The 23,892-nt window shown below is 35.5% G+C and overlaps 4 protein-coding genes across 4 annotated transcripts; 3 read left to right on the top strand and 1 right to left on the bottom strand.

The window, feature by feature from the left end:
- LOC121374373 (neuronal acetylcholine receptor subunit beta-3-like) lies at window positions 1-537 on the top strand. Its single transcript, XM_041501475.1, has one exon. It carries the CDS (start codon window positions 1-3, stop codon window positions 535-537), a length of 537 nt encoding a protein of 178 aa, XP_041357409.1.
- A 6-nt stretch (window positions 538-543) lies between these two features.
- On the top strand, window positions 544-1,134 carry LOC121374374 (neuronal acetylcholine receptor subunit alpha-9-like). The gene has a single exon (XM_041501476.1). The coding sequence runs from the start codon at window positions 544-546 to the stop codon at window positions 1,132-1,134; it is 591 nt and encodes a 196-aa protein (XP_041357410.1).
- Window positions 1,135-4,568: 3,434 nt separating this feature from the next.
- LOC121375466 (pleiotropic regulator 1-like) lies at window positions 4,569-18,567 on the top strand. The gene is made up of 14 exons (XM_041502933.1): window positions 4,569-4,699; window positions 6,046-6,152; window positions 7,487-7,617; window positions 8,415-8,465; window positions 8,925-9,009; window positions 10,712-10,796; window positions 11,544-11,645; window positions 12,094-12,186; window positions 12,921-13,070; window positions 13,645-13,746; window positions 14,121-14,332; window positions 16,029-16,168; window positions 17,385-17,578; window positions 18,200-18,567. Exons 1-14 carry the CDS (start codon window positions 4,691-4,693, stop codon window positions 18,257-18,259), a joined length of 1,521 nt encoding a protein of 506 aa, XP_041358867.1. The 5' UTR covers window positions 4,569-4,690; the 3' UTR covers window positions 18,260-18,567.
- Window positions 18,568-19,210: 643 nt separating this feature from the next.
- Window positions 19,211-23,831, bottom strand: LOC121375467 (NADH dehydrogenase [ubiquinone] 1 alpha subcomplex subunit 2-like). Its single transcript, XM_041502934.1, has 3 exons — window positions 23,720-23,831; window positions 20,174-20,280; window positions 19,211-19,483 (listed from the first exon to the last, which is right to left on the bottom strand). The coding sequence occupies exons 1-3, from the start codon at window positions 23,803-23,805 to the stop codon at window positions 19,398-19,400; spliced, it is 279 nt and encodes a 92-aa protein (XP_041358868.1). The 5' UTR covers window positions 23,806-23,831; the 3' UTR covers window positions 19,211-19,397.
- Between the last annotated feature and the right edge of the window lie 61 nt (window positions 23,832-23,892).

Raw genomic sequence — 23,892 nt, forward strand, 5'->3', positions numbered from 1 at the left:
ATGATGCGCCTGTTGTTCTGCGTTTTGGCTTTCTGCCGATTTTCGTTATCTGCCCTGCAGCACCTACCTCACCGAGATTCACCCAGAGCACTACGCACGTTACTGTTGGATTCCTACTACAAATTCGACCAACCTTACAAGAAGAACGCGACAGACTTTCATGTCAACGCCCTCTTTACTTTGGTGTCTCTGATCGACCTGGACCAGAGGAAGGAGATATTCTCTTTCACTGGACATTTAGGATTTCAGTGGCTTGACCCCGACTTGTCCTGGAAACACACCGAGTATGCGGCTAACGTTTCCATCATGAACTTTGAAGCAGACGACGTCTGGACGCCGCAAATTCAGATCGGCAATGGAGTCGGCACGCTAGTGCTCAACCCATCATCGTTTCGAGTGAGAGTTGAGCCTTCTGGTTTAGTAACCATGACAACTTTCAACGAGTTTCAGACAAAATGCACAGTGGATATGACATCCTACCCATTCGACACTCAGCTGTGTTCTTTAGCCATCATTCTGGTACCCAAATCAGCTTAAGTAAAAATGTATGTCCACCAGAAAACCCTGATGAACTCTGTCCCATCCAACTCCGAATGGACACTGGAAGGCGTGTTTGTCACATCGATTAACATGACTACATATAGCTTCGTAATCAACTCAGTCAGTTTTTCTATGAGAAGAAAATCCACGTTTTACGTCATGAACGTCATCTTCCCAATGCTGCTGCTGTCGGTTTTGAACGCATGCGCATTCTTACTTCCAACGGAGTCTGGCGAAAAGATTTCGTTCCTGATCTCGATTCTCGTGTCGTATGCCGTGTTCCTTAACTACATCACTGAGGTGATGCCGAAGTCTGAAATGCCGTCCAGAATGGCCATCTACTTAGTCCTGGTTCTCACTCAGAGTTGTCTGGCTATTGTTGTAACACTAGGGGTCCTGAATGTCCACCATTATGGAGCACCATGTCAAAGGGTGACCCGTGTTCCAAACAAAACATCCGTTGACCCAGACAACCCAGTGAAAGACAAGACCGCTGATGACTTCACAACCCAAAAGGTCCGATCTGTCGACAGGAAAATGTTTCTGGTGTTCCTAGTGTTGGCAGTGTTGTCTGTCTCGATATTCTGGTTTTGAAACAACTATTCTGAAAACCTTTCTTTACATTCAATGTTTGTATCATTAATATTAACATTCAAGATCACACAGTAGGCTCTACACGCCAGGCCTGAACACTGCATATTGGTTTGAGCAACATGAACTTAACTGATGGACCTAACTGATGGACACGTGTAGCTTATGTATGGACGTAATTACTTGCATTCAACTGATTACGCTTTCCCCATCGAGGCTCAAACTTGTAATGACATTTTAAAATATGTTTACAATTGTTTTTTTGTACCTTCCAAAATTTGTACTACGAAATTATGCTTGTAGAATTTGCTCATCTCATATTTTACCTGTAGAAAATGCTCATCTATTTTCTAAAATGATCCGGAATAGCATAGACTGCCTCTCGACTCCCTAATTTGGTATACCCGGATGTTTCGCCATCATTCACTAAGGACTGAGTAGCCCCTGGTACATAACTATTAAGTAGGATTCACTTTGTCTCATTAGCGTAACTTTACCTGCTGATGACAGATACTCGCTCAAAGAATGGGTCCACTGAAGGGTTTCGATCCTACGACCAAAGTACTTCAGGTGAGCGCTCAGTAATAACTGCAACAGACTGCAGTCATGGATTTTGCCAATACATCGTTCCTCACTATAGTGATCGTTCGGGGCTTCTAGATTATGATAGCACCACTCCCATAGCTAGTGATATTTAATGTTGGGCTAGTAAATAACTACTATTGCTATGCCCGACGGCTAGTAAAAAAAGTTGTCAAATTCTGCATTTAAGTTTATTTTGTAAATATGATATCCTGCCCCTACCCCCATCCCTCAATCTTAGTATTTCTAAGCTCTATCTCCTTCTTTAGGTGACATTATTACTATTAGTAAAATTGTATTAACTTAAAGTAAAGTAAAGTAGGGCTTGTGAATGTTTAATTGTGGCTAGTAAATATTAAAAATTACTGATGCCATGGCTAGTGGATTTTATAAAAATCCTAGAAGCCCTGTCGTTTAACCGACTTTTGCAATTCATAAATTATGCTTGTGTAATGTAAACAAAAACAATTCAGCATGTTTGATCTTCCGAAAATTCGCGGGCGTGGCATACTCACAGACCACACTAAGAGAACTGGGGCAATTCACACCAACTTGAAGCAGAAAGTTCCATGTCAAAGTTCGGTCGTAAAATATTTACTGGGTAAAAACAGCTGCGGCTGTAATTGGTAACTTACTGATAAGTGACATTGATTATTATTTGTGCAAATACTCATTATTCATTGGCAGTAAATAAATACACTTTTAATCAGTATACAGTTGTTATACAATATGAAACCAGTGCATGTTACCCCACTGGCTCGCGTGTACTCTAGCCCTACCACGTTTATGTTTTCCTCGACAACAGGGGAGGGCTAGAGGACACTCGAGCTAGGTACCACCCAAAAATGGAACAGTAATTTTAGCAAATGTCTTAAATGGTCTGTGGCTCCCTCCCCCATCCCCATTTTCTTGACGGTAGATTAAAGGTGAGGTGCCACGTTTTTTTTATTGGTGTACTGCCTGGGTGTGTTACATTATCGGCAATTCATTTGGTACAATGCAATGTTCAGCACATTGTACTGACTGAATATGATTGCATTACCACATAGTATTCCAAACAGATTTCTATTTGTTTTCAGTTAGGGAAAAGCCCAAGCTCACAGACAAAAGTATTTAAAAGTATTTATTAAACACTTCTCATTTTAAACAGTAATAAATCGGGGAAAATTATTATTACAAACATGTTCTAAAACCATAGTTTAACTAAAATAACAAATGACAATTTTAGAAAAGCAATAAAAAAAATTCACATGTACACACAGATTAGAAATTGAACGAGGGAGGATATATTGTGCAAAATATGTAATTGTGGTGTAGAAGACGAATTACATTTTATAACTAATTAAATGTCATGCTTACGAAAAACATAGACACTTACTATATCAAAAAATAGTCAACAATGTCCATTATTTAAAACTCTTAATTCATTATGCAAATTGTTTTTCAATTCCGACTGTAGAGAGACAGTTTTGCACGGGAATATTTAATAAAATACTTAACATCAACCCTCTTACAGATGGACTTATAAAATGTCCATTCATAAAGCACAATAATCCTGATTAATATTGAAATTTATCTATATATAATTACTATGTACATGTACTCTTTGATTACAAAACATTTGCATATATAATTTCACAAATTGTGATTACTATCATTGTAATATTTTGATTGTTCGTAGCACAACTCGTTTACACTATTCGTGTATTTATGAATAAACTGATTTGATTTGATTTCATTTCATTTGTAATATAACAGTTATCAGACAAAGCGAATGAATGAATGAATGAATGAATGATTAACGACACAGCAGCACCAAAACAAATATATCGGCCAAAGCGAAGTTACAAATAACACAGAAAAAAGGATTTTTAAAAGTCTAGGTCAAGCACGAATTAAAGTCTACTCTCACGTGACGTCTGTAACATTAATTTTGTTTGGGTTTTTTTTTTAGGTGGGGTGGGGAGATGGGTCAGGGGCAACTACATAAACTAAATATTAAAATATATCAATTATACAAATATTTACTCCCCGTTATACTATTACCAAAACATTTTTGTCTTATTTTTATTGAAATTATGTGGGCAAGTTTGAGTTAGTTGTTAAATGAGTCAAGGTCCCAAAAGGGTGCGAGAACCATAGGGGGTTCGGGGGCATGATTTCCAGACATTTTAGGACGAAATGATCCGAGAAGAAGCGAATCGGGCGAACTGGTGGTACCAAGGGCAAAACGTCCCGTGCGTTACTAGGTCAGGTCAAAGGGTTATACGTGCACATTCAGAACAAACTGTTGTAGCGCACGCCTTCATGGGCACAGGTGCCAGCCTTGACCGGCTCCTCTGTCCAGGACAGGAAAGGGGTTGGGGTGGATGGGAGAGGGGACCGCCCGCACTGGCAAGTGCAAGAAAGTACCAGCTCAGTCTAACTGGCATCGGTAGCGGACGGGAGGGTAGTTTTGATGCTATGGAATTTTACAAATCCCGTAGAATTAAACCAAAGACAAAGATTGCGCAGTTTTAATGAAGGAATTGGGTTCGCCGTAAAATATAGAGGAGCTACGTATTATTTTGAACTTAGTATGCCGAGAGTAGACCTAGCTTGTTATTGGAACCTAGCTTATTGATAGCTGTTGTTGTTTGTCTCCTTAGGTTGTCCCAGTGGTGGCCCTTAAAAGAGCCTGGTCTGTTCAAATCATGGCAAGGCAACCCATGGGACACTTTTTTTTGCAATTTAACGACCCGTTACCATCTGGATCCGAGCAATGTTCATTGACCATTTCAAAAGCCTGACGAATGGATAAATTGTTCGTTGGAGTTTTGTTCGCTTGTTTTACAGCTGCTAGGATTGTTCGCTAGAAATATTTCAGTCGGGATAACTCTGTAGTGGCAGAAAAAGAAATTCGTCAGTGTTGTGATTTCAGCACTTTTTGTTGTGACAGTACATCTTAGAACAATAAAGGATACAGCAACTTGCAGTTATGACAGAGGTAACATCAGCTGTGTCTGAAGAATATCCAAACGAACATGTGTAGAGGGCTAGATGGACATTTGGACATAGGCCTATTCAGCCCTACATAAAAATAAAATATTCAAAAAGAGTCAAATTAAATTACTACTTACTTTATAAGAGTAGGCAAATATGTAGCACATAATAATACTCTTTGCCGTAGCCTGTCGATAACTCACCAAACGTATCCTTCAAATTAAAAATGGAATAAGTAATCTGTAACTGTTTTGGTTTAATTATGAAATTAAATCCAAATTCATCCAAAACAGCATTAGCCAACTCTTCCATGTTGTAACGTCGCCCCTGTAACTTTGTGTAAGGCGGAGTCGCCAAGTGGACGATCAGCGAGCTTTCTAATTCTTGCATTGGAATGTCACAAAGTTTAGCTGAATGTGGGTGCTGTCGGATTTCTTTTTGTAGTGTGTGTATTAATGATTAATATGATAATATGTAATGTGTGGATTTTTTTTAATTGAGCAACTTGAAAATGATCGATGTAAAGGTATTTGACGTCAAACATAGGATTGTTGTGGTATTAGAATTGGAATCTTTGATTACCATGTGATGGGCAGCGATTGCCCGATAGCTTGGTTTCTGACTGTAGGGTTGAATATGTCCAAATGTCCATCTAGCCCTCTACAGTCAGAGTACTCGGGCTAGTTTTAATAGCTTGAGTCACCTCCATACCAAACCCTTATTGATATTGATATGTGGGGTAAGGCAAGAGGAAAGTCTATGTAATGCTTTGGCAATTGTCGACAACCAAATGGTTGCAAGCTAATGTGTCTAAAATACACATTGTTTCTTAAATCTGATGCCACTGAGCTTTAGTTTGATTATTCTCAAGTCTAGTCATGACATTAAACTTACATGTTGTTAACCAGTACCAACGCTATAGATACAAAGAAACCATTGATATCAGTAATTTTAAGGAATAAACAAAAGCAACTCAGTAAAAGTAATGGTTTTGGGGGTTTGTAAAGTTTGGTATTTATATACATGCTTGTTTGAACTTCATTTTTGATGGAAATGTTCTTGAACTGTGAAAAAACCCTCACAAATGAACGACAAGCAGGTGACAACAAATCGGATATAGATTGCTCAAACAGTGCACAAGAAAACAAACCCAGCAGAGTGTGAAGCATTATCACGTAAGAGATAAGAGATACAAACATTTGTTGGTCCCGGTAGGGGACTTGTATTGCTTCTGCAAATTTGCAGTGCTCTCAGAATGCTTGTTTTTTTAAATTTTAAATTACACTCCAACAGGTCTCAGTCTGGTATGTGTTATTTACAATGTATTTAACAGTGTAATTATGTTTTTAGGAAGTTCAGAAGCATTCTGTGCACACACTTGTGTTCCGATCTCTGAAGAGAACTCATGACATGTTTATATCAGAGCAAGGAAACCCTCCAATTCGAGATGACAAGAGGTTCGTAGATATTTCATAACTCACCATGTCTTTTTATTTCCAGTGCATAATCATTGCAATTTGTTTATAATTTCCAAATATTTTGCTTCTTATACAAATATCAGTATCTCGACTTTTGTCATTATCTCATTAGCGAAGTCCTATTAGCCCAGGATATTTCGAGGTAAAAAAGTGTAGTTTTACCTAAAACTACTATGTCTTTGTCGAACTGTTATCTCAAGCTGTTTTGTTCAGGGGCCAATTTCAGAAAACAACGTAAATTTACATCTACGACCAGCAGTTATTAAGTGGTTGAGTTATACTGGTCATACGTTTACATGTGTTTGACATCTATTTGATGCAGAAAATTACATCATTACGGAAGATATTGCTTCTATGCATTTTAAGGGCAAAAGGAAATGAACTATGTGTACTTCTAGCTATATTTGTTGTACTGTAATAGTAATAAGAATTGTAGATTAGTCGTAGATTTATGTTTACGTGCAAAACTAGGCTTACAATGTTTTGTGAAATTCAATAAACAATAACAATGACTATTTATTACATACATGCAAAATACATTTACATGTATGCATATTGAAATTATAAGTACATCTAAAAGGATGATATTCTAATGTGTATGAATTAGACTTCCCAGTTAAAGGCTATTTCCAGTAATTTCTACTATTTTGTCTACATCCATTTTTACAGCTAGCTTTACATACATGTAATTGTGAATCCATAATTGTTTAAGCTGGTTGCATTCTCTGCCATTCCATATTCTCTAACATTTCACATTCCAATGGGCCTGTCAGTGGGGATCGATCCTATACAGACTGCTATTCAACAGCTTTACCACAGGGCTACATCCCACCCCTGGCTACTGACAAATGCTAACTTATATGTACTACTCTGTCTGGCTAGTGCTTAAATGAAATTAAAACAAAACTTTCAGAGCTTCGCTATTAATTCATGTACACACCAGTGCAATTTTGTTGAACTTGAAGTCTAATTTAAACAATTGAACATGTTTTTGTTTCTTTTACCAAAACAACCATGTGCAAAGTGCCTCCACTTAACTGGTACCCAACTGATTCCTTATTGTAAGTTATACATGTACAGTATAAGCATAATGAAACCAGTCACCAGTCTGTTACGGTTTCACACCATGAGCTTATTTTGTTTAATCTAGATACTCTATTGTTTTTATACATAGGCATTTAGCTAGTAGAATTTTAGAAAATATCAAACACTGAGATTTTAATTTAGATTTTGTCTACACCAAATTACTTCCATACACATAGACAGTATTATGTGTTTGTACTAAATATTTGGGGTTTGTGTTTTGATTTCAGTGATACCCTTTGGAGGAAGTTGAAGTTAATTGATGAGTATGGGCCTGTGAAAGATTTACCCAAGGATGATGGAGTGAAGAAACAACAGACGAATGATGTTATCAGACCGTATGGTGAAAGCACATGGCCGGGTATGATGTTTTGTTAAAAATCATAGTGATAAATGTTCTGATGTTAATAATGAAGTCATAGTTTTTTGTTTGTTTTCTAAAACGCCACAGTCATTTAATGTTCACCGAGACAAAGACATTATTTTTTTTGGACATTACAAACAGGGTGAGGTGAATGGTGAAGCCGCAGTATTTTCATTTCGGTATAAGACTACTTGACAGGTCCACGCTTGCTGTCAGTTGAGCTATCTCGGTATCACCCGAGCTCGGGATACACGGAACGTGCTGTGCATGCCGGGTAATCATCCCCCATACACTTGGGAGACACGCCATAATCTGCTGAGAAAAAATATTACCTACTAAAAATAAGACGTGGTGAAGGAAAGGTTTGGGATAGTGTGTGGAAAACCTCCAAAATGTATTTTAGAGCATTACAGAATTACAAGCTAAGTAGCAGATGAGATAATCCTACATACATGTTCATCTGTCTCTTGAAAAAATGACCTGTGATTTTTTTGGGGTATTTTTTTATATTTCACCTGGTAGGTCTAAAAAATTAAATGCTTTTTGCTTTTCACAGGCTGCTATTTCGAGCCCTGAGGTGGGAGTTTCATGTGGATAGGATATACTCTACATGTATTCAGTGTACTAGTTTAATCAACACAATAAACTTAAATTGGTGAAAACATTTTAAAACAATTTTACTTGGATAATTATTGCATTTTGTAAATGCTTGATCATTACTGTTGTTTTATACAAATTTTTATCATGTCTAATTTAATTTAAAAAACCCCAAACTTTACTTTTTTAATTTTCAGAGAATCCAGAAATCTCAGTTCAAGGGACACATCCATTCCCAAGTGGCCCAGGTAAGCATAGGGAATTACGGTAGGTAACAAAATATAAGCTCTGTTTTTGTTGAGATACAATTATTATACGTTTTTGTTTTTTAAAGAATTGTAAGTTTATGTCGCTAAAAAACCAACTGATTGTTATCTTTTAATAAAATACAGAAAATGATGTAATTATGGTATGGAAAGGATTAAAGAATAATAAAAATATCTGTATAATTAATTTTAAAATAAATGTTCATGTATTTGGCAAAATGTCTGGGTCATTCCATTTAATTTAGTAGCCCTTGGCACAAAACTCAACCAATAATGGAACTGGGTTGTAAATTTTTTCTCAAAGTTGAGTCCGTTTGTAAATGTTTTAAAAGTGCTGAGTGTAATTCCCCCACAAACACCAACGAGAGTGGTCAGTTTATTCTTAGAGTTGGAGTCCCATCTTTAAATGTTTTAAAAGTGTTGTCTTATTTTTGTTTCCAGGTGTTCAGCTGACCGATACGACAGGCAAACAGGCTGATCCCAGCTCATCAGGCAGCATGGAGATGATGCTGTACGAACAGAACAGGTAAACATCCCAGATCTTTCTGTTATTAGTGGAATACTTGACATGGATCACTATCTTTTATTATTACCCATATGGTTAAAAATATCTTGATACATATCAAAGAGTTAGGTCCCACTAGAACGTCAAGTTAGACGTCACACAATGATGTCGTACGACTGGCACACTTCGACCTTACTGGAACGTTAATCAAACAAGTTTGCTGATATAAATTGAAATTGATTAATGGGTAATAAATAGGATATTAAACTCACTACCATTTCATATCATGTGTATTTTCCTCGTAAAATAATTTTCATTATCACTCATGACAATTGAAAATTATTTCACTCGGGACATAAACATGATATGGAATCTTGTATATAGTGGTATATGAACAGAATAGGTAGAGATACCATCTCTTTCTGTTATTAGTCAAATACTGAAATGCATCAGTAAGCTGGGTAGTGAAGTGTGTTTTGGGTCAGTATTTACCTCCGTCGGTAGAGTGCTCGCCTGTGATGCTTGGGTAGGAGAATTAAAATCCCTCAGTGGACCCATTCTGTGATTGGGTTTTTCCCATACCAACCAGTGCTCCATAGCAGCTATATCAAAGGTATGTGCTGTCCTATCTCGGAAAGTGCATGTAATGGAAGAATGCAGCAGGTTTCCTCTGAAGACAACGTGAGAATTACCACTTGTTTGACATCTTATAGCCGATGATTCATTAATCAATGTGCTCTAGTGGTGTTGTTAAACAGAACAAAATTTGTAGTGTGCTTGATATAGCATTACAAGTATGTGCAGGCAGGATGTAGCCCAATGGTAAAGCGCCTGCCTGATGTGCTGTCGATTTGGGATTGATACCCATCGATGGGCACATTGGGCTATTTCTCATTCAAGTCAGTGCACCACGACTGGTATACCAAAGGCTGTTGGATGGTGAGTATAAAACATCCCTTGCTACTAATGGAAAAATGTAGCAAATTTCTTCTCTTAGACTTGGCCAAAATTACCAAGTGTTTGACATTCAATGGCCAATGATTAATAAATCAGTGTGCTCTAGTTGTGTCATGAAACAAAAAAAACTTTTTTTTTTTTTTTTACAAGTATGTGTTTCGTTTAGTTTTTATAGTTCAAAGTTTTAGGTTCTGTTTATTGTTTAGCACAGTAATGGTCCTCAGAGCTTGTGTTTGGTGAATACTCATTACTGGACATGGATCTCATTTTATTTCTTTGTGGACACGTCTGTCTTCTCACAGAGTTACAGGGCTCAAACTTAATGATGGCAGCGATGGCAATTGCCGTCATTGAGATATAAATTGCCGTAGGTACAGAGCACCACCGACGTCACTTTTGTCCCATCGGTAAAGCTCTTCAACAATAGTAAAATGTATACACCTGGTGTACATTATCTGCCATTATTTAAAAATTTTACGTTTCAATTATGTCTACATACAGCAGAATAACTTTTCGGTCATGTTTATTTGCTACAAATGTCACTTTAAAAAAATTGCCGTATGTGGACCGTTTCAAAAAATTGCTGTAGAAGACAAATTATTAAGTTAAGAGCACAGAGTTATTGCTCTTTTATATGATTTACATATGGCTAAATTAATGTCATATTTTTTATGTATAGACTTAATCTTAGAACTGGTGAATGGTCATTAAACTACAAGTATTATTTGAAGAAAGTTACTGTTTTGTTTAATTGTTTATTATTCAGACAGACAAATATTCCTTCTGGCGCCAGTGTCCACGAGATCAGACAAAATGCTGGGCACACCGAGAGGACTGACCCAGTGTCTAAAGTGAGTGTTTGGTGATTTAATTTCTTTTGTTATCATTTGAATAATCAGTAATGTATCTTTTCTTTTTAATAATGCGTTTTAATGTTTTGTATTTGTGTTGTTTTTATTTTTATACCTTAAATAGAGGACATAATCATTCTATAATATGTGAAGCCTGGGTTTGCATTAAAACAAAGTTTGTTTTTCCCAAAAATCAGAAACTCCACAATTTCCTTAATTTTCCCATTTTTGAGAATAACTGTTCATTCTTGTTAACAATACAGTAATCTTAGTTCAAAACTGCTTTCTGTTGTGCGCTAAGGATGTTATTTTTCTTGAAAACCAGAACATTTATATTGATAAGATTCTTTTCACTGCAAGAAATATATATTGTTTGTTTCTTAATACATAACCTTTATTTAAATGTACAAGTAAATGTTCTAGCTTATTACAATAGGATCATGGATATATGATTAATTTTATATCTTGCTTTTTTAAAGAGTGAGATTAGAGGAACATATTTTCTGGACATGGGTGTGGCTTTCCCTATGGTTACAGTTCAGGGCCCCATTTTACAAAGTGATCTTAGTGCTAAAATCACTTTAAGTACACTACTACATTATGCACTTACGGTCATTTTAGCACTACGGTCACTTTGAAAAATGGGGCCCAGGACAAAAATGGAATTGGAACTGTAGTAACTTGACTTCAAAATTATTGTGAGGCTAGACAGTTTGCATGGTCATTCTCTTGTTTTTGTGTTTCTAGTCGATGGTATCTGTAACTGTGGGTCAGCAGCAGATGCTGGTTCCAAGAAAAGCTCCAACAATGCCAAAGCCACAGTGGCATCCTCCATGGAAATTATACAGGGTAAGTTTCATCTACAAGACTGAAAACATTCTCATATGATCAATACAACACCTGCCTAACTGTGATCAACACCGGCCTAACTATGATGAACTGTTATACAACAGATAGCTGCTTTTAAGCAGATAAAAATGACAATATTTCATAATTTGAGTAAGATACATGAAGATCAAATACCTGAATGTGTCAATTATAACATTGTCTCATAATTTTGGTATGCACTATTGAATCTTGAAGCCTTTAGCTGTTATAAGGGATGTGATTTTTCTGCTTTTTATCTTATGTTAGCTTTTGTTTGTTTTGCAAAAGATCATATCGGCCTTTATTGTTGAATGAGCATCCATCCCAGTGTTATTTATGAACTGTTATTAACGTATATGTTTTCTGTAACACAGATTCTATTACTGATGTGTGGTATAGGAACTATAGTTAACTAATATTGACATTACAGGTTATTAGTGGTCATCTTGGCTGGGTGCGGTGTATTGCGGTGGAACCAGGAAATGAGTGGTTCGTCACAGGAGCTGGAGACCGAGTCATAAAGGTAACGGACTCTTATTATTGCCATCATATTTATAGGGCGGGACTTAGCCCAGTGATAAAGTGCTCGCTTGATGCGCGGTCAGTCTGGGATCCATCCCTGTTGGTGGGCCCATTGGGCTATTTCTTGTTCAAGCTAGTGCACCATGACTGGTATATCAAAGACTGGTGTGTGCTATCCTGTCAGTGGGATGGTGCATATAAAAGATCTATTGCTACTAATGGAAAAATGTAGCAGGTTTCCTCTCAAATACTGCATGTCAAAATTACCAAATGCTTGACATCCAGTAGCTGATGATTAACAAATCGACATGCTCTAGTGGTGTTGTTAAACAAAAGAAACTTTCACTTTCATATTTACATCTCTGTACAAGAGAGAGAACAAGGGATATTTGCCAAGCTTGTATTGCTCCTGTAATATCCAGTTCAGGTCAAGTAAAATATACTAAACTTGTACCCAGTGTCTGTGTGTGTTTGTATGTTTCTCCCTATGTGTGTCTACACACCTCCAATAAGAAAACCCCCCAGAATGTTTTAAAGTACTGTAATGACTTTTGCTACTGATAGTGTGCTTTTTCAAAAAGTGCATATATACTCATTTAATGCTCAACAACTCCAGTATATCAAAGGCGTCCATCTAATTCTCTACAACTCCCAGTATTTCAAGGGCTATGGTGCATGTATTTAGCACATTGTTACAAATACTATACTACTTGTGTTTACATTTTAATTGTTCAGATCTGGGACCTGGCAACGGGAACCCTGAAGCTGTCACTGACTGGTCACATCAGCACAGTTCGCGGTGTTGCGGTCAGCCCCAGACAGCCGTATTTGTTTTCCTGTGGTGAGGACAAACAAGTAAAGTGTTGGGATCTGGAGTACAACAAGGTTGGTTTAGGTTTTATACTTAACACTGTACCCATATATACCAGTCTACAATTATGTCTTTTGAATGTTTGTTTAAGAAATTGCAATTATGATGATTATTATTTTTTCCCATTATTTACAATATATGATGCATAGATAACCAAGCAGTTTTTGGGTACTATTTGTTAAAAATGGTCAGAATTTACAGGCATCGTGCATGTATTTAAGTCTTAAACCCCGAAGAATATGACTAAACACCTATTATATATTATTATATAAGTACCCCCTGTTCATTCAGATTACTCATGACTTAGGATAAATGATGAAAGAAGTAAGGGATCACAGAAAGATTGACAACAGAGAATGACTCCAAATTATACCCTCACCTACGATGTGAGGAAGTTAACCATGTCACTCACAATCCTGCATTACTGACGTTCAATCACAAAATACATCTTTATATATACAGACATTACTAAGCTGGTAGTAAATTAAATTTGCTCTACAATACCAAGTATTATCTTATACTTTTGATAAGCTGGGCCCATTATCTTTAACATGATGCCAATGAATGTTACCTGTTTATTTATTTCAGACAATCCGACATTACCATGGGCACTTGAGTGCGGTATACTCCTTAGACATTCATCCAACTATTGATGTTCTTTTGACATGTGGCAGAGATGCAACAGTCAGGGTAAGTATACATACATTTATCACCATTAACAGTCTCTAATAACATGCAACTCACATGGTTTCCATTTTGCTTCCGTTCTAGGCTTTCTGCCAGAGGGTATGGAGGGTAACATTAATTACCCTAAAATTTATGAAATTAATTGATGTATTTTTATAATTTTAAAGATAGATTATAGTAAGAGAAATGTGGTATAAAATTTGTCAAATGCATGAAATTCAGTGTCCAGTTTGATAACATTTCAAACCCATAACCACCTAATAGGGACACTTATGGTATCTTCAAATTATTATGTGGCAGAAAGCCTGGGTTCATGTATTCATTACCTTTAAGTTAACAGTTTCTAGAAACACATTTAACTCTTCATATTTTTGCAGTGTTGGGATATGAGGACCAAGGCCTGCGTTCATACGATGGTTGGCCATCAAAACACGGTTGCCGTGGTGAAATGTCAGGCTTCAGAGCCCCAAGTAATCTCGGGAAGTCACGACTGTACGATCAGGTTGTGGGATTTAGCGGCCGGAAGATCAAAGGTTACTCTGACCAATCACAAGAAGAGTGTCAGAGCAGTAGCATTGCATCCTACACAGTAAGTAATACAATATTTCAGTTTAAAGTAGTTTCAATGTCCTCTAGTATTATCCTCTATATATGTGAGGTGACGGCTAGAGTGCATTCTATTTAACAGGTTATCAATTTTTGACAACCACATGGTCGTCACATACTGTGACTAAAATACATACCCGTATTTGACCGGAAATAAGCCCAGGGGGCCAAGACAACTCATTGTGAGCTTGGCATGGGGTGGGCTTATTCCCAGACAAGGGGCCAGTTTTGTTGAAATTTTTTTTAATAATAATAATTAAAATAAATAACAATATTTAAATGAACTAGGAAAAAAACAAAAAACGTTCAGTAGCACATCTATTAATTAGTGTTCCATTTGTTATTAATAAATAATAATTGTTTATTAATTAAATTGGTTTTTTTTTTACTAGTATCTAATTATCAGAAACACATCTTCTATGTTACAATTACTTACCAGTGCTGTTTATTTACATCCAAAATTTAATGCTGAGAAGACTTAAAACAACAGCAATTAACAACAAACTCAATAGCCTATACACACGTTTCTGACACGGGCAGCTAGCTTACACTGCAAAGAATTGTCAATCTAAGGTCATTGTTCTTAGCCAATCAGAATACGGTATTTGCTTAATTAGCATTAACTGCGGACCCAGTGTGGTGGTAAAAATAGACACTGGTTTTTAGTTCATACTTGGCTTGGATACTTCAGAGAAATACTGCAGGCATGAAATTGAAAACATTGTTACACACTGTTATTGTTAGACTGCTAAATCTCACTGGTGGTAAAATATTGTGTTACATTTGTGTTTAATTATCTGCAGGAGGTATGACCTTTTAAATGAACTTTGAGCAAACTCGCAATTTCATGTTATTTATAAGGTGACGAAGTTGGGGGTGGGCTTATTTACGAATGAGGGCCTAATTTCTTAAATGCTATCAAAACGGAGGTGGGCTTATTCAAAGACATGGGCTTATTTCCGGTCAAATACGGTACATTTATTGAGCTCTGTGGTCTAGTGGATAAGCTGCTGGACAATCAAGCTGACGACAGTCTTGCACAAGAGACAAGCACCTGTTGCGGTAAGGAGAGACAAGGACTGGGATGTGGACAGTGAAAGAAGTTGAAAGATAGGAGTTAACAGATCAGGAAGAAATGAGATGGAATTCAAAGGAGTAAAAAGGAAAGGGGGCAGTGGAATTAAAAAAAAAAAAAATACATACACTTTTCTAAATCTCATGCCATTGATCTTTAGTTTGATCATTTACACATGTAGTAGTACAAACGTTACAAGAAGAAACCAGACACTTATCCCAAACTGTTGACTACATGTTGGATAGGAGTTTCTGGGTTTCTGCTTGTAGCATATATATACTCATCACTAACTTGTAAATTTAATATCATGAATTAACTCATAAAGTAGCAAACAATATATTTTAATTTTCAATTAAAATAATTTAGCATTTAGATCCATGTCGAGGTTTTATATTTAGGTTTGAACGTATTTGTGAGCGACACCAAATAATAGTTTTTTGAGTAGACGACATGTTTAATTCCATTGAATTCTTCTTTTTTTTTGTGTTTTAATTGATTGACAGTTGATCTTAGATCATGAATCTTAAATAACTGTAACTTATTTTATCAACTACATCTTTCTTGACAAGTTGCTAAACAAGGATGTTAACGTTTGTCTTTTCAGGTACACATTTGGTTCAGCATCACCAGACAACATAAAACAGTGGAAGTTTCCCGATGGTAACTTCATACAGAATTTGTCTGGCCACAATGCAATCATCAACTGTCTGGGTCTCAACTCTGACAACGTACTCGTTTCAGCAGGTATGCTAGTCCTAAAAGTACTTCACTCACTTTATTACACGCCAGTGTACGATAATGCTCATGTCATAAGAATCACTCAATATCTAACAAGTGTAATATTGGCGTGGCATGAATGTAACGTAGATCACTTGCTGACCCAATTCACACAAAAAACATAATGGTTAGATCTCGACATCTGCTTGCTTCTGCATTGCAGTTGGTTTGTAATAAATAAAATACTTAACTAGCTTGCCTGTCATACTATTTTTATTTAACTCATCAGATACCAAAACTCTTCACTTTTCATAAAAATGGTATGCCAGGCAAGCTCGTTTAGTATTCTATATTTATCGTATAATATCTTACATTTTCAGTGCAATCAAAGTATGTGATATTTTTAAGAATTTGATAACTTTGCAATTAGATGTAAATTAATCGAGGTCACGGCACTAGGTTTACTGATATTTAAGCAAACGTACTTGTGTGACACTCCATAACTGACGTATGCATTCATAGTCATCAAATAAAAACATTTCAATGGCAATTTGACACTGAAAGCTGTCCAGCATTCAGAAAACAAAAAAACGTTAAGCCCTAGTTTGTTTTGATGTAAGGACATCCAAAATGACGTCATTCGAGCTTGACATCATTTCCATTCAAAAATACACTGCGCCATATATTCTTACTTCATTTGAATATCTAGTAATGGCGGACTAGAATTAAAGTTGTACAGTTTACAAAAACACGCTGTATTAAGCTTGAGATTATATGATAAAGAGATACCCTTGTGTATTTCGGTATCGTCAATATCATATATTAGGAATAAAAATAATGTATTATGCTTGCATAATACAATTTTTATTCCTAATATATGATACTGACGATACCGAAAATCACTGGTAATAACCTCTATGTATTACAGGGTGAAATAAAAAAATATTTAATATTTATTATTTTTTAAATTATTCATTTTCTCAAAAAATCTTTTGTTTTTGGCTCATTTTAAATCTTTACCAATATTTTTTTTCCATTATACTTGTAGGTACCATATTTCCTGTGTTTTTTAAAAAGATGAAATATATAATAATTTGTTAGTACTATGTAACTTAATTTAACAAAAAATGTTGCAGTGACTAAAAATATTAGCATATTTCCAGTGTATAACTAGTAATGGCCTGTAATGGTATTCACAAACACAGGTGACTTTGATGTCTGTTATTGACTTGTTTCTTCTTAGCTGACAATGGCACCATGCATTTCTGGGACTGGAGAACAGGATACAATTACCAGCGACTACAGGCAGCCGCACAGCCAGGATCCATCGACTCGGAGGCAGGAATATTTGCAGTGGAGTTTGACCACAGCGGAACTCGATTGATCACGGCAGAGGCCGACAAGACGATAAAAATATACAAAGAGGACGACTCTGCAGTAAGTACATTTGTGAGGAATCTAGAAACGTTTACACAAACAATAGTGATATCTTTTTACCAACAAGTCAAATACATGTTAAGTATGACACCCACTCCCCTACCCTTGTTTTAAGGGTCGGAAGTAGCTCAGCAGTACAGCATTCATGTGATGTGCAATTAGTCACAGTATTCATATCACTCGGAGCCTCAAACAGATTTTCCCCTCATCTCAAACTAGTCTCGTGACTGATACTAAAGATTGTAGTATGGGAAGGTATATATCATGTCATGTGTTAATCAGTCTGATCCCAGAGCTAAAAAATTACACAATTTCATGTTAACTTAAATATTAACTTTATACCCGGCAACAATTTAATAAAACGTTGGTGGCAAATTGCCAACTGCCTCATATTAATAATATTCCTGGTTCCCGCACCCATATATTTTTGTGCTGGGTTATGGTGGTTGTTAAACATTAATTTATTCAAATTGAATATATATTCTAATCGACATACTGATATGTAGGGAAAAGGTTCTAATTTAGGCTTTAACCTTTTGACCTATCAGTCATAAAAAGATGAAATAAATATTGTTTAAAACAAATAGAACAGCACTAACCACATCACATTTTATTTTGCAGACCGAAGATTCGCATCCTATTAACTGGCGTCCCGATATTCTCAAGAAGAAACGATACTAAATGTGGGTTTTAATGACAGCTTTCTCGAATGTGGGACGGAGTACCATTTGGACCATCTATTTTCTATGGATCATTCGGTTTCTGAAAGTTTTGATGACACTGAAGAAACCTCATTGTGTAACATTACAAATAGATGTGGTTTAGAATATGTCATAAATCCAGTATGCTGATGCACATTTCACTACCTGTCACCAGTGTGACCAACATTTTCAGTTGTTATGGGTCACAACGGACTCAGTTTTTTAACATGACATTTTACAAAGCCTTTGATTCATGATTCATACCAAAATAAAATCATACAAAAAGCGTCCAAATGTTGACTTGATTTTTTACAAAATAAGGAACTTAGTACATTGCTAGGTTTTATTTCACTTTGCTCAAAACTAGGTATCGGTGCATTTTGATGCCATCAAGGTTGACATACATTTCTCGATAAAAGCGAATTGGTCTTATACTGGAGTATTTTCACTATAAAGTACTGGTAACAAAAAAATATTCAGATCTCTAAAATATTGGTGTGTTCCAAACAATCTCAAGATAATGTTTTGAGTTAGTATAGACATCGGCACAAAAACATCAATAGCACACTGGATGTACAGAGATTAATACTTTAACAGTAGAAACTATGTTTCAACCAGAAGTACCAGATAATGTCATTGGTTGTTTTTTGTTTTTTTCACTTTTAGAGGCCATCTACAGTACCTTTAAGCAATAATCTTGTTATATTGCAATTAATTTTTATTATTTTAATTATTGTGATAAATGTTTATTACTTTTTACTATTTCAATTATAAACCAGTCCACAGTCCTTATACAGACACAACGTTACTATTTCTTGTTTTTTTAAACGGTAAATAACTAGGTTTTGCCACAGATGCCTGCATCATGCAAGGTGCTCGTGTGAATAATCAGACATATATTCATGTATTTAAGAAAAACAAGACACATTTGTAAACAAAATGCACTCTATTTTTAATCATCATCTTACAGCTCTATAAATACCAGAATGAGTCTTCCTTATGTACAACACGGCCATTGGCATAATTTGTCCAGCTGATAAATACATCACATAGTAAATATTAGGTTCCACTACTTGAGTCTCAAAGTAAACACACATGCTGACAATGCAGGTATCTGGTCATCGTTTAGCTAGTGTTTCAATTGCTTTTGTCACCTGATCTGCCGACATATCTGATAATGACAGACTCGATTCTTTACCAAACTCTGGAAAAAACGTTAAAAATAATCAATTGCCAGAACATAAATGTTTCCAAAGTGAAAAAAATAGTTTGTTTTATTTAACAACACCACTGGAGCACATTGATTAATTAATCATCGGCTATTGGATGTCAAACATATAGTTATTCTGACTTGTAGTCATCAGGGGAAACCCACTACATTTTTCCTAATGTAGCAAGGGATCTTTTATATGCATTTTCCCACAGACAGGAAATCACATATCACAGCCTTTATCCAGTTGTGGTGCACTAGTTGGAATGAGATTTTTTTTTTAGTTGAATGGGTCCACTGAGGTGGTATGATACTGCGATGCAAGCACCTCAAGCGAGCACTCAACCGCCCCCTATTTCCAAACTGAAGTCACACAAAGAATACCATTGAGCATCAATGTCCGTGCCTGTGCACCTACAGCGTACAGCTTTCAACCAGAATGACCTCATAATGTAACTAATCACATTGTAATTCACCCCAAGACCAAAATGCTTGCCTGAATATATTTACTTTTTTGACACAATTTATGTCGTATAATGTCATGTATCTACAGGAAACAAACATTTTATGAAGTGAAAATTTTACAAGCACTTTACAAGCTTATTATGTTATAATATGATAATACAAAATGAAATGCCAAATACACATATTGGTATTTACATACATGTAGCACTAAATGCTCACCATATCTAGCATACAGTTTAGGTTGTACTCCACTGCATTCCCGGATTAGTATTGGAAACTTGGGATTGTTCTTCTTCAGATTCACATAGTGCTTCTCAATGAAATCCCTGTTTTGGAAAAAACAAATGTAAAAATTTGCTTTAATTTAAATTACATCTAGAGTTCAAAACATATCTTCAGCCTCTTGGTATACAGTAATTGCCCAAATTATTGTTAGAGAAGTTGAGAAAACCCCCACAAAACTCCCAGATTTTTTTTATACAAACAGAAAATAATTCTTTAAAAATTGTTTAACAAGAACAAGAAGACCAGATTTTGTTTGTGATGTGTTTGTTAAAATAATTTTAAAAGAATAAATTTTTGTTTGCATAAATTTTTTTTTTTTTTACATTTATCTTAGAACCTCTAAACATTGGTTGATGACAATTATGCTAAGAGACTGACAATATGAAAAATGTAAATGTACAGCCCTTGAAAAAACACAAAAGCTAAAAAAAAGAAGAAAAAAAGGGGTAAAGCTTGGTTACCATGTATTGTGTTGTGTTGATAAATTTTGTGGAAAGACCTACCACTTATTTTGCCCCTCAGTATCTTGTAAAAAGAAGTTGGTACGATGTACAAGCTGACTCATCTTTTTATTATGTGGTTTAGGTACCGTTAGTTGAGCCAGAGATATTGTCAGTCTGACATTCACGGGCATTCGTTTTGCTGAACAGATCAAAGTTTTAATATTAGTTTAATACAGATTTCAAGATCTTTTAAAAATAATAAAGATTTTTTTAAAAGTGATTCCCTAATATAGGATATAACGTGTTTCTGTTCTTTTTATTTTCATCTTCTTGAATGAATCGATCGCATTGATATCGCCAGCTGATAAAAGTAGTTTTGTTTTTTTGTAAAGGCAGTGTATATATACACTCATGTCATCTTGGTCTGTGCGGCACAAAAGTCTGCACATGTTAATGATGTTACATTATGTCTTGAAACAAGTTTTGGGGTATGTTTGTAAACAAACAACGTTAATTTAATTCATAAAACAATGCTTAAAACAACACATCTTCATTGTGAATATATGTATAAAACTGATAGATAATAATTTGATTGAAAAACCCCCACGTGGTTTTGGCCTTTTGTGGAAATGGACATAAAAGATAATTGGTTTGGGTTCTATGGATAAAAGCATAAATAAATGATTGGTTTGAATGAGACATTGTGAAATGATAGTACACATTCCCATGATGCTGACAAGGAGATTAACTAATTTTTGCGTAATTCACCATATAATGGGTTCTGGCATTAACCCCTCGATATGTACATAGATAAACTTTTTTTTTCAAATGTGCATGTTAGTCTGGCTTATGTTTTTGGTTGTGCGTGTGGGCTTGTTTTGTAGGCTATTGTTTATTTGGGGACAGATTTCTTCTTGTTACTAGGTTTTTTGTGGGTTTTTTGGAAATAACAAAATTGTTGAGGGGGGTATTTTTAAAATATTAGGTGTTTTATTTGCCTGCCACTTACACTTATAATCATGTAACATTTAACCATAAATAATCGGCACGCAAGACTAACAAATATGTTTACACAGATATTTTGATGTAAACAAAACAAGTACTGTTACTATAGGTAGATGCTTTTAGGTTAAACTATATATTTAGCTGTTATTACAGCAAAATCAATTTACAGCAAACAAAATATTTAGTCAAATAGGCGCATGTGCAGGAAATTGTGTAGAGGAAGTCTAGACTGGCTAGTGGTGTTTTTAGATAGCAGCTTTGATTCTGATGAAACAAACAAACAAAAAAATTCCATGCAAAAAAAAAAAAACAATCAGGGTGTGTGACAGCTCTCTAGATTCATCTCCTATGTTTAACACATGGTCAGTTATAACAAAACACAATTTCATCAACTTAATTTTTACCTGTATCATTCTTTATTTTTAAAGTGAGGACATTTATGATGCCAGGGATTGGCATGTATAAATCTCAGCTGAAGATTTACAAACAACTGTGGCCATCAGCTATTTCCGAAGTAACCAGAACACGCCGGAAGTGGTTAGTGGTTAGGGGACATAACTCTGCCTATTTTTTCTCGCAAATTTCTAATAGAGGTTATAACAGGATGAGTTTGTTGTTTAGAACTTACAAAAAGTCGGATCCATTATTTGTTGCTGTTTCTGTAAACATTAGTGACAGAAGTGGTTGTTTTAATCTTTTCTGCGAAGACTTATGTGCCATCATGTAGGCCAGTAAATACAGGGGGCTCCCACTAAAAACGCGCTCATTACTGACTTTAAAAAACATTATACTTAAAATAACTTTCAGTAGTAACACGTTTATTGTTCCACTGTACTGTGGCGGTGAAACAAATATTTTTAAAGAAATATTAATTTTTAACTTTAAAATAGAACACATGCTTAGGTGCGCAGACGTTGGTGCCACCGGTGTATTATTTGACACCCATTGAGATAAATGCTTGTAATAATGAACACTACCACTTCTGTTGTTTTTATAAGCAGTGATATCCCTAAGAAAATGAACTGTTTCCAATATTTTATTAGGAATTACTAACTAAACAAATGAGTAAGTAAAAATCATAATTTATGACCAATTAAATCTGCAGTTGTGAGTTGGTGGGTTTTTTAGTTGGAGGTTGCCGAAAAGATATAAAAAAAAAAATTCATTGCTCAAAGAAAATATAACTATGTATATAAAACATACAAATGGATACCAGCTATATAGAGGGGAAAGAGTTTGACCCGGACTCGTACGCCTTTCAAACACACGATATACTAATTATTAGTATTCACTATAACTTAAGAATTTCAGAGTTTAAAAGAGTATCTTTATATAAAAAAACACACAAAATAACAACCAAGACTCATTTTTATGTCTTAAAAGGTCTTCGAAAGGCGTATGAGTCCGATGTTTAGAATGTTGCCATGTGTGTCAGCTGAAATTGTCTGCCAGCATAATTGTCTGCTAGGAAGTGGCTGCCAGAATCCGCTCGGTAAAGTCGGACTTTTTTCCTTTAATTCAAAGTGAAGATTGTTTCAAAGTAAGTATTTCTTGGTCTCAGTGAGCTCGAAATAGATCACAATATACGATTAGGGTGTGGAAATGTGATGGTAATCGTTATTTTGATTCGAGCAAAATTCCTCGGAACCTTTGTCCGAAGCTGCTAATGGCGGAATGCCTAGACAAGATAAACCTCGCACGCAAGGTTTATCTTGGTGAACTAGGGGTAGGGCCTACCGGTCGAACTCATGCCGATACAATGTTAGTACTCCCAAGTAATTTATGTAAACATTATGCTCTGGATTGAATAATTTGGAGGTTATTTATCACAAATAAATATAAAACTAGGGAAATATGAGACTTGTATCTAATATATAGCAACTTTAAAACAAAATCGTGATGCCCGTCATCGTCGACCTTTAACTTTTATTAACCCCAAAAGTGCCTCTTAACATATATGAATCGGAATAGTGTTGACAACTTGTTTTTACTAGATATAACATTTTATGCTTCAAATGCATAAAGAGAATACCTAACGCCTTTACTGGGTCCAGATTTCTGGCACAAATGTATTCTAAGTTCCTTAAGATGTTGACCAAGTCGAATTGTCGCTGCCATCTTATTTTGGGTTCATTTAAAAGTTTATCACTCAAAACGAACGAAAATAGATATTTTATTCTAATAGAAAATAGTTTTAAAGTTGAC

Source organism: Gigantopelta aegis, chromosome 6, assembly GCF_016097555.1.
Source record: "Gigantopelta aegis isolate Gae_Host chromosome 6, Gae_host_genome, whole genome shotgun sequence".
NCBI lineage: Eukaryota > Metazoa > Mollusca > Gastropoda > Neomphalida > Peltospiridae > Gigantopelta > Gigantopelta aegis.